We start from the raw sequence: 11,421 nt of genomic DNA, 5'->3' as shown, positions 1-11,421 counted from the left end.
GTCCCCCTTACAAAGAAATACAAATTAGTATCCCTCCAGGGCCAAGTTACTTCCCTCCAGATTAAAAAAATAATTATTATAATATGTATACTTTTATAGGGGGAGTGGTCATGGAAAATGTATGCTTGTGATAATGTTGATGATTGCGAATCTCTTAGCAGAACAGAACGAGTAATATCTGACGAGAAACGCAGCTGTTATAATCGTAACAGATTTATTGTCAACCATGAGGAAAGGAAACTGAAATGAGCAAACTGCCGGCATAGAGACCGGCACAAAATTGCTGTGAAATAATAGACACTGCCTTTATATTATCAAAATATTAATTTATATTTACATCTACTGACACCGCATAGCTGCCACATAATTATATATATATATACAATCAAGATAATTAATATTTCTGTCACATAATGTTAGTATAGACATCCCTAATGTAGACGTAATTACAGAATTAACGATGCGTTATGTCAGCATGCCAACCAGACTACACATTTTGGTCATGATTGTTGTTTCGGCTAACCTAGCTTCTACATATGCACACAACTTGTCACGTTCCTATAAAACATTGCAGTGTCACAATACTCCTGTCACATGGCAGTATGTTTTGTCCCTACCGACGTGATAGATAAAGCAGTCGAATTTGGGCTCTATGCGACAAATGTAATAAAGCTAGAACTAAGTCACTAAATAACAAGTTCCAAGCTGGCGGTTTAGCAGGGTGAGCTACTTTTCAGGAAAAGATCGAGAAATGTGTAGTTCCGTTTTATTTGATGTTTTAGGGTGTGAAAAGAAACGTGATCTTAATGCTTAAAGAAACTGGTTGATATGCCAATAACATTTAAATTAACTACAATTAAAACTACGTTTAATTATGGCAAACACGCATTTCGCAGCAACGCGAACGGGTCCATTACATACAGCTACAAGAACGTTAGGTAAATTCGATTAGGTGTTATAATTAACCACGTCCACAAATTCCATATAACTACACGGCTATGGACAGTGAAAAATATGCCCGTTAACATGATACTCAGGAGTGAAAAAAAACAAAAACGTTTTCACTCACTCCTGTAATAATGCCTAATTTTGTGCATTCATCTACAATATTGATGATTTATTTTTCCAACTACATAATCATGCTTTCACGCCATTGAAAATGATTGCTAAACTCGGTTGAGCAAGCTGCACACGCTGTTGCTTACTGCGATGTCATCACGGCTACAAGTAGTTGCGACCACACTACCAGCTATTATCAGATACCAACGATCATGCCAGTGCTCTAACACCACAGCTCGCATCGCATCATTCAGATCACAGAATAGGCGATAACACCTGTGATAGCAAAGCAGTACATTGTACAAATTTGTGTGTACCCTCTACATGCCACGCACAAATGTTCCCACCCTAATGAAATGGATGTTGCCATTACCACGATCGTCAGCCGTTCCTAGTTATCACACGGCAATAATTACTAAAAAGTCTTTGGTTCTAACCCAACACATACATATATATATTCACTGCCTGATACTAAAAACACACAAAATACACAATAGAAGAAATCTTCAAAGTAAATAGGATAAGGTCACTTCGAGTTCGTAATCGCTACTGTCGCTAAACCTATGACCTTAATCAGGGTTCATAGTAGGAAGACACATGTTGAAATAAGGACTTATAAGACTCTTTCTGGAGGCCAAAATAAGACTTTTTTACGCGATTTCTGATAGATCACCGATTATTAAAGTACGCTAATAATATTTATATAAAGCCGTTTCGCCGAAATTCAACACAGAACATGTTGAAAAATGGTCCTTTAGCAAAAAATAAGGACTATTAAGTACTTTTCTAAGATTTCACCAAAAATAAGTACTAATAAGGGCCCTTATTTTATTTTTGGCAAAATAAGTACTTATAAGACTTTGGAAGACCCGCTACGAACCCTGTTAATCTATATCAATGAGCAAGTTGGACATGGTTGTAGGTTGGGACAAGTATTCCAGCTGAGACATGAGAGGCACAGAACATTCCAACAGCCCACCTATCCATACGGTTACTCCCTGAACTGTACTGTGGGATTCGCTACTCGGCTTGTATACATCAGCTTGTAGTCCCATCACAAATAAAGAACGCTGGGAAAGGACGAAGCAGACCATAGTTACGTAACACAGGGTTGTTGGCGTAGCCTACAGTATGGTGCAGTAGCTGTGAGGGACATCTCCTCCCTCTGAACTCGTACTTGTCTCTTCTGGCAGCCGGTCCAGCGGTGAGTTCCTCATCTTTAGCGATCCCCTCTTCACATTTGGCAAGCTGAAGTAAAGCAGATGACAGAAGACATCAGACTATGATTGCATAATCCCGGACATCGGGGATGTATACGCCCACGCATATATGTGTATATATATACATACATACATACAGTCAAACCTCCTTATAAGGGCCACTCGATGGGAGATGCTAAAGGTATCCTTTACAGATGTAAATGTTCTATTGAGGTGACTGCTAACACAGGCTTTACTGCATATAATATAAATATATATATATATACAGAGAGAGCGAGAGTGAGAGAGACTCCGCTGCTACACAGCATGACTCACCCTCCCTCACCCCGTAAGGTAACATGAACCAACCTTGGCATGGCTCCCCTGCCACACAGCATGACTCACCCTCCCTCACCCCGTAAGGTAACATGAACCAACCTTGGCATGGCTCCCCTGCCACATAGCATGGCTTCTTCATGGTCGCTGTACGTCGTCATCAGGGACTCCTGCCTGCGGAGCTGCAGCTGCTCGTGGTCCGTAAACACCTGCATGCGTCTCATGCTCAACCCGCTCAGCTGCTGCCCGCCGTGATGGCTGCTGGCGCCCCCTAGCGGGTCGGGCAACATCGACACGGGCAGGTCCAGGTGGTACATGGTCGCGTCGTATTCCATCGAGTCGTTATCGTCAAGTTCGTTCTCCTAGCAACGGACATCACAGTGGCGCCATCGTTACTACTGGTGAGCAAATATGATGAGATGGGCGAGACATTCGCAAGAGGTTTGACGGCTGACAGCGTTTGGTAAGCCAATCAAAATGTGTTAGTCTGAGATGTGGAGTGTTCAACATCAGCGCAGCAATCAATCAGAGATGTTACAGATGATCCGTGCCAAGTTCCTGTGCATCCACTCCATAAAGCAATGAGTTAATGCAATAACTACATTTCAAGAATAAAATGAGACAAAAACTCTACTACTCTTTGTGTGTAATATGGCCTTAGGACAAACCTTGATAGAACCTCGCATTCTGACACTTATTGAACCTTCCTATTTTCCTTTTCACATTTTTTGTTCTCTCACCAGCTCCTTCTCTGACCTCTATATTGTGCCTTCTCCATCTCTTTCGTTCTCCATCACTTACCTTCTCTATCTCTTCCTTATCAGCGTCACCAAGTCCCGTCTGGTAGGCGAGGTTCGGCTTGCCTGTCATCTCCATGGCGACGTCGGAAGCTGCGTACCCGACGCCAGGCTTCTTCGGAGAGAAGAATCTTCGCGCCGGTGTGATGCATGTCGACTCGGCGAGCGTGCGTAGGTGGCGCCGCATTGGGTCTCGCAGTGGAGAGCTCGGCTTCTGTTGAGTAGTGATTAGATGATGGGTAAATTAGTGTTGTGATTAGATGATGGGTTAATTAGTATAGTGATTAGATGATGGGTTAGTGCAGTGATTAGATGATGGGTTAATTAGTATAGTAATTAGATGATGGGTTAATTAGTATAGTGATTAGATGATGGGTTAACGCAGTGATTAGATGAAGGGTTAATTAGTATAGTGATTAGATGATGGGTTAGTGTAGTGATTACATGATGGGTTAGTGCAGTGATTAGATGATGGGTTAGTGGATGGGGGTCGAATGTTCATTTTTTCAGGGCAAGTGTTTCATTATGGCTTATCCAATTTTTTTAATGCAATCACATAATTTATACTTATCACGTTTATTTTATTACACTTATTTACATTTTGCAAAATAATATATTAGTTAAACAAATTAATCAACAAAATGAATTATGAGATATATGAATGAAATAAATATATCTTATAGTGAGTAATAGTAGCGAAAACAGGTACAGCACAGTTGCCTATCTTTTAAAAGAGGCTTTTGGCATTTTCGATGAGTGGCAGCTACACAATGAAAATACTGCTACAGACGACAGAACAGTTGCCTATCTTTAAATGACGCATTTGGAATTAGTGACAAGTGACACTTATATGCAGGTTTGGCTGTGATTCGTTATAACGAGCAAACATAACCAGCAAGACTTGTTCGCAGACTCACATCTTCGCTAGCGACGACCTGGGCAGCCGTCTTCAGCACTTTCTGCTGCTTCAGGCTCTCCTTTCTCGCCTTCACGATGCCAGACCGTCGCATCGGCTGCTTGCAGGAGCTGTCCTTCCTCAGTGTTCCCCGATTCTGCTTGTACTGACTGTTGACACAAGCAGAGAGGCGTGTCAGCGATGGTTAAACAAGCCATCACAGGTACATACACATCAAGAGTCCATAATAGAAAAAGTTCTATATAATGGTCTCATGATACACATTACAGGGGTTGAATTTGACATTTTTAGAGTAAGGGAAGTGTTGCCTGTAGTTTCACCAATTTCAAGGGACACAAAGGCAAACATTTCCTTCAAAAAACGGGCATCAAGACCGCTTTCTTTTTAAAAACACTCTTTGTGTAGGACAAATAGGGATACATATGCAACATAAAATTTATGGGAAGCACAGAGACCCAAACCAGGTAGGGCAGCCACAGCGGGTTAGTGTCATAGATGACATTCAATTTTCAGGGGCACTATGGGATGTAAGGAGGGAAACCATAGTACTTGACGTTGGTGCAGTGGTAAAATCTGAGTCTTGATAATTCGTAATTTAAACAGGAATTGTATTGCATGATCTGAAATTCGTGCAAAAACTCTGGTGTACTTGGTGGCACTTTGGTGATAACCAATTACCTGATAGCTTTCTGCAGTTCTTCAATCCAGGCACGCACCTCTTCTTGGTTCTCCGAATACAGAAACAGGAGTTCACCTTTGCAACTGATCTGAAAAGAATGCAAACTGAACATTGTATCAAGAGCGTATAAAGAAGGAGAGCGTACAACGGTGAAATGGTGAAACCATGTTGCAGTATTAGTTGAATTAAGAAACTTTGCCCGTTTTATTTTGACGATTCTTTGCGGTATTATTGATCAGCTGTCCTACCTTATTAATATAAAACAAACCGCTTGTCCCTACGATGCTCCTACGCTGAGATAATGAGCGGTGAAAATCTGGTATTTTCGCCGAAAACCGACTCGAGATCAGTGTTTACTGCAACGAGTCGGTTTTCGGCAAAAATACCAGATTTTTACCGCTCATTATCTCAGCGTAGGAGCATCATAGGGACATGCGGTTTGTTTTATATTAACAAGGTAGGAAAGCTGATCAATAATACTGCAAAGAATCGTCAAAATAAAACGGGAAAAGTTTATTAATTCAACTAATACTGCAACATGGTTTCAGCATTTCACCGTTGTACGCTCAGCGGCTCTCCTTCTTTATACGCTCTTGATTGTATCTATATAATGTTAATAATAATAATATTGATGGGCAGTTTTAGTCAATCAGTGTTGTGACTTGTGATAGGTTGTTCTAACAACATTGCTTAGTGAAATAGTGCTACAAAGCTGCGAAAATGTCCACGTAGATATACAAACTAATGTAGCTTGACTGATGCAGCAGCAATACCCAAAGGAAAGGAACACGGTTAACTCACTCTGGAGGATAGTTTAATTGGTTACACACACTTCAAAAAAATCACTCACTGTGAACAGAGCACCTTTGGAGTCTGGCTCGCCAAAAACCGTGTGTACAGCGCAGTGGTTCAGCGGGAATATGCAACAACAAATGAACATCTCTCTTTCCGACATGCTCAGGGGGCGGGGCTTGGCGTAAAGCAACATGTCGCTAAAAAGAAAGAACATTCGTTCGTTCGACCTTCCTCCTTTTTTCCTCGACACCTGAAAATATAAAAAATGAACAGGCTTAGCCACAGAAGATTAAACAGGTCTTCCTGGTGTTAATAAATGTAGCAGTCTCAACAATACTTAATTCGTCCTCGAACATCGCGAAGTCATTTAAGATAAATGCAAGTGCTGTGCAGACACTTTTATAAGCCATCCTGTACAACAATGCTTCTGAGCTTTTCTATCGTGAGCCTATATGTTAGCTTTTTACAGGCTGAAATCCCAAAATTTTGGTATATTATCAATAATACTGATTTATGGGTAGATTATCAAATAAATTATCATCTCATTAATTACGATAAAACTAAAATAATGTAAATTTTTCTCGTGAAAACTAGAAAAAAAACTGAAAACACTCAGTTCATACAAATTCTACATTATTCTCAGTGACCTTCCGTCGACCCTAACGAACACCCCATACAACTGAAATTTGGGGAGCGGCAAGCCAGGAACCACTGCTTATGTCATGCTTGCCTTCAGCAGCCGGCCTTCCTTCACGAAGGTTCTACCCGGCGCGACGATCTTCGGCCCGTCGTCACCGAGCGACGTCTGGATGCTGAGACACTTGATGAAGTTCTCGTGCTCTCGCACGTTCTCGTTGATGTGCAGCGCCACCTGGCTGATGTGATCGACGGCCTCTGAAACGTCCCAACGAGAAAAGAAAGCCGTCGTTATGTCTCGTCGTGAGATTACTGTGACGCATTCGTGCGATACGATGCACGAGTGAATGTGGGCAGAGCTAAGGGGCCAGGATCACACCACACTTTGGTAACTGCGGGCCAGATTCACCCAATATGCCAATGTGGTAGAGAAGTTTGTCTCATCAGTTTTACTGACCTTTCAACAGCGAATAATCATCGTGATTTTCAGGTGTGTTTTCTAGTAGCTCTCCCAGCAACATTTTATACCTGCAGAAGCATGTAAATAAACAAAACAAGTAATATTTCAACATATTTAATGTTACAATAATCAATAATAGTATCAATAATAATAATAACACCGGGCAAACATACACACATACTTACGTAGGGGCAAAATCGTATATTTCTTCCCAGCATCTTTGCAAGGGAATAATCCCTTGTACATGAGTTAACACGTGTGCAGGAACAATTGTTCACTGACAGCGAGTACATTTATATAAGCCACCCAAGTGACGTACCTTGGTATCCTCTGCACAGGTGTGATAAGCAGGGCATTCAGCTTTAACCCTTTAACCTCAGGCCGTCCTTCCTGCCTCTCCTTAAACAGTCGGAATTGCTTGCTTTTTTGCTCCCACTCCTGGTAAAGGAGACACCAGTGACAGTGAGGGGGGAAGATACCAGTGACAGGGAGCGACAGAAAGACACACAAACTTACAAATATGATAGAAGTGACTGTGATGGAGAAAATGCAGAAAGAATTCGAAATATCATAGCGGTGACAGTGAGAGTGAGTAAGAGAGATGCATGGAATATTAAAAACACTACAGCATTGAAAGGGAGAGAGAGATACAAAGAGAATTGCAAGTACTATAGCAACGACAGCGAGGGGCAGATGCATAGAGAACTGCAGATACTATAGCAGAAAGGGTGAGAGTAACAGAGAAATACACCTAAACTTCCAAATACTATAGCAGCAACAGTGAGGGAGGGAGATGCACATAGAATCAGATATACTGTAGCAGCAACAGTATGAGCGAGGAAGAGCGATGTGTAGAAAATTGCAAATTCAATAGCAGCAGCAGCGAGAGGGAACGAGATGCAAAGAAAATTAGGACAAGAAGTACTAGCGCACAGTTTTGCAATGTGCAGCTTCACTACTCTAGAATCACCTGTAGCAGTGATGCTGAATCTTGGAAGCTTTTAGCATATGCTGCGTAGAGTTTAAGAAAGGGGCCGAGCTCTAGAAAAGCCATGCCTACGTTCTCCTTCTGTAGACTTTCCATCAGTACCTGCACCAGATAAAGAAATGTCAAGATGTATTTATTATCTGTAGATAGAATAAATGAGCAATATATATATAACAAAAATTGAAAATGGCAAACCTTCTGACAGATTGATGAGTCAGTAGGGTGTATTTTACCTGGTTAACGCTTCTAATTGCATGAAGGTTGCCAAATACAGCTGATAAGGCATTTTCTGGCAGCAAGCCATTTTGCTGCAATGGCTCCATAAACCACTGCAATAAAACATTATATATATATATATATGTTGACTAAGCAGTAATGTTGGCTATTGTTCTTCCAGAGTAATGTAAGTTAGAACCATACCATCATTTTTAGGATATCAGCTAATGGGAGTAGAACAACTAATTCACTGTCGTGAGATGTTTAATTACACCTAGACAAGACAGCTCAGGCACTATCATTCTCTCTTACTGATCCTTAGACAGAAATTCCTGCCAATCATTTTTAAGGCATACTAGGCCCATTGATTATGCAATGTTGACGAATGCTAGAATAACTGGCACCATGTGTAGTTAATAAGTACATAACCTTATAGCCAAATGCGTATTAGTTTGTCCAATATCACTGCTGGTTACATTACAAACAAGACCTGAAATCGGTTGTTGATATGTATCAACGTATCATTTACGTGTCGTAAATGTCATCCAGGAGTCAAGCAATGACGTAAACATTTGTGCGGCCCATATGTTTTGGACGCCAGATGAAATGGAGGTGTCAGCGATGTAACCACGCCCATGGACTAAACATGGAAATGGAGTAAAACGCACATACTAATCACGGACGCACGTGGACAGCCCTGACAAAAAGTTCCTTATTACGAGCATCCATGTTTACAAAATCACTGATGATAGCATTGCGTACGGCCGAGCATGCGTGCGAAAATGTGCGGTGCACTATAAATCTGTATCACACCCGCTTCACCGGCAGCGGTTTGAAACTGTAAACAACAGATTTTTGGACTGCGGATTTCAATTAGACTCTTAGTAACCAGCAGTGATATTAGACAAACTAATACGCGTTTGGATGTAAGGTTAAATGTATTTATTAACTACACAATTAAGGTGCCAGTTACTCTAGCATTCGTCAACATGGCATAATCAATGGGCATAGTATGCCTTTAAATATTGGACCATTGACTGGTACGGGCATGCAAGCACATGCGTCGATTTTTAAGGTTTTTGAGGCAAGAAGAGCTGGATTCAGTTTAATTAAAAATTATAGGGTACATGTTATAGCAGGTTGAAGAGGAACCCATACAAACATTTCCATCAGTGAAGGATAATCAATTAAGGAAAATTCCCTATTGGGATATAGAGTTATACACACAAAACACAGAAAGGGCATACATGTAGTTAAAAACCAGGTAGGGCAGCCATGGCAGTTTATTGTTGTGGACATCAGCAAATTGTTAGGGATACAAAAGCACGTATGAAAAGACAACCACGACACTTGCTGTTGATGCTGTGGTGAAGTTCACGCACTGTGAGAGACTAATTAATGCAGTCTTGATGCATGTAAGAAATCTCTATGACTAATAAGATATTATGATTTAGAAAAGTTGTAAATGGAGTGAACCTTTATTATCAGCTCTAGATGTTCTATGTAGGTTTCCTCTGTTGCTGCAAGCTCAGTGACCACTCTAGCCCTGAAGCGTGCCTTCCTGGCTAGCTCCTCCTCATCGGTAGGGCTAGAGTCAGCAGTTAGCTGCTCTCTCATCATTACAAATGCACTGACTTCCACTTCTAGCAACTGCAGTGCCTGAAAAGTGTTGCACTTATGACTGCGGACACACTCACAAATCAGTAAACAATCAAGAAGAAATAATTGCTGCTAACATAGCTCTAGGGAAACATTCACACATCGAAACACTAATTACAACCTCTTGCCATGCAAAAACTCATATTTGGCTCAGTTTTCACACATTGCCACACAGCAGATGTAACATATGATATTTAACACTTAACAGCTTAAATGAATCAATAAACATTCGGCTTGCTGGCAGTAACTGGGTGCTACAAAAACATGGCAGTAAGCAGCTCTAGCTACGCTGATAGTGATAGGGTCTATGTCCCCCAGGGTACTATCAGAGGGTACCCTGGGTACGGTTCGATATATCGGAAAGTACCTCGGGGTACTATACGATATGTCGCTGCGTACCCTGCATTGTCCCACCGTACCCTGACTTTATATGGACGTATTTCCGATGTTGTAAAACTAAAATATAAAAGCTAGCTCTTCATTTAAAAAAAAGGAAAAAGAAAAATATAGTCAAACATACCATACATTTTTATTGGATTTCGATGTTTTGAGGTTTCTTCTATGTGATGTGGTAACTTGACAGAGTGTATATATTACGACATCAGTTGGCTGAAAGTCAGGGTACGGGGGGACAATGCAGGGTACGCAGCGACATATCGTATAGTACCCCGACGTACTTTCCGATATATCGAACCGTACCCAGGGTACCCTCCGATAGTACCCTGGGGGACATTGACCCTATGAGCTCTAGTTACTGCAAGCAAGCAAGAAATCTATTGATTCATTTGAGCTATTACACGTGACGCTAGCTCTAGTACTATAGCCCTTCGCTCCGCCGCAGGGCCTGCGCCTGAACCTCACCCTGAGCTGAGCCTGTGCCTGCAGCAGAGCGAAGGGATATAATACTAGAGCTAACGTGACGCTAGCTGTGGCGTAGCTCCACAAGATTCTACAACTGTTTCACGTCGTACTCGTAGTGACGAGAAGGTAATTTGTAGCTATAGTTGTGGAAAGTTTGGAATGGATGGTTGGTTTGTCTAGAATAGCATGAAGTTTGAAGTGGTCTCTTTTATGTATGACCGTTTCTTCGAGCTAGCAATGTAGCATTAATTAGTCTGTCGGATACAAATATATAGAAATTTGTAACGCAACAGAGTAGGGTAACGCTTATCTTTAGTACTATAGCCATTATTCTCCACAGGGCGAACAAGGGCTAGTATAGCTGATAGGGTCTATGTCCCCCAGGGTACTATCGGAAGGTACCCTGGGTACGGTTCGATATATCGGAAAGTACCTCGGGGTACTATACGATATGTCGCTGCGTACCCTGCATTGTCCCACCGTACCCTGACTTTATATGGACGTATTTCCGATGTTGTGAAACTAAAATATAAAAGCTAGCTCTTCGTTTAAAAAGAAGGAAAAAGAAAAATATAGTCAAACATAGAATACATTTTTATAGCTCTAGTAACTATAGCCTGCGTACGGTTGCCGCTGGGCTATAGGATCAGCCATTACGAATGCTCGGGACCAACTTACTCCAGCCAGTCAGCGGCAACTATGTATTTCTGCACGTGGAGGGGTGGGCGGGTTGTGTTGGTTGTGGACAAAAACATTGTTGTTGTCAAGTAACAAATTAATAATAGTAATTTGTTCATCTTTCATGTCAAAACTAATATTA

At 41.4% G+C, this 11,421-nt stretch overlaps 1 protein-coding gene across 1 annotated transcript in view; it reads right to left on the bottom strand.

Annotated features, from left to right (window-relative positions):
• Positions 1-1,869: 1,869 nt before the first annotated feature.
• Positions 1,870-11,421, bottom strand: part of LOC106811761 (rho guanine nucleotide exchange factor 39-like) — a 12,015-nt gene continuing 2,463 nt past the window's right edge. Inside the window, exons 2-13 of the mRNA XM_014815480.1 lie at positions 9,558-9,740; positions 8,099-8,194; positions 7,848-7,967; positions 7,197-7,315; positions 6,875-6,945; positions 6,512-6,675; positions 5,837-6,031; positions 4,986-5,074; positions 4,309-4,456; positions 3,396-3,605; positions 2,697-2,956; positions 1,870-2,307 (exon numbers count right to left, since the gene is read on the bottom strand). Coding sequence (XP_014670966.1) covers positions 2,184-2,307; positions 2,697-2,956; positions 3,396-3,605; positions 4,309-4,456; positions 4,986-5,074; positions 5,837-6,031; positions 6,512-6,675; positions 6,875-6,945; positions 7,197-7,315; positions 7,848-7,967; positions 8,099-8,194; positions 9,558-9,701 — 1,740 coding nt within the window. The 5' untranslated portion in view covers positions 9,702-9,740 and the 3' untranslated portion in view covers positions 1,870-2,183. The remainder of the gene's footprint in view (positions 2,308-2,696; positions 2,957-3,395; positions 3,606-4,308; positions 4,457-4,985; positions 5,075-5,836; positions 6,032-6,511; positions 6,676-6,874; positions 6,946-7,196; positions 7,316-7,847; positions 7,968-8,098; positions 8,195-9,557; positions 9,741-11,421) is intronic.

Source organism: Priapulus caudatus, unplaced genomic scaffold (genome assembly GCF_000485595.1).
Source record: "Priapulus caudatus unplaced genomic scaffold, Priapulus_caudatus-5.0.1 Scaffold571, whole genome shotgun sequence".
NCBI classification, from domain to species: Eukaryota; Metazoa; Priapulida; class Priapulimorpha; order Priapulimorphida; family Priapulidae; genus Priapulus; species Priapulus caudatus.
The sequence above is the reverse complement of the archived record's forward strand: the minus strand, read 5'-3'. Positions and strand labels throughout refer to the sequence as shown.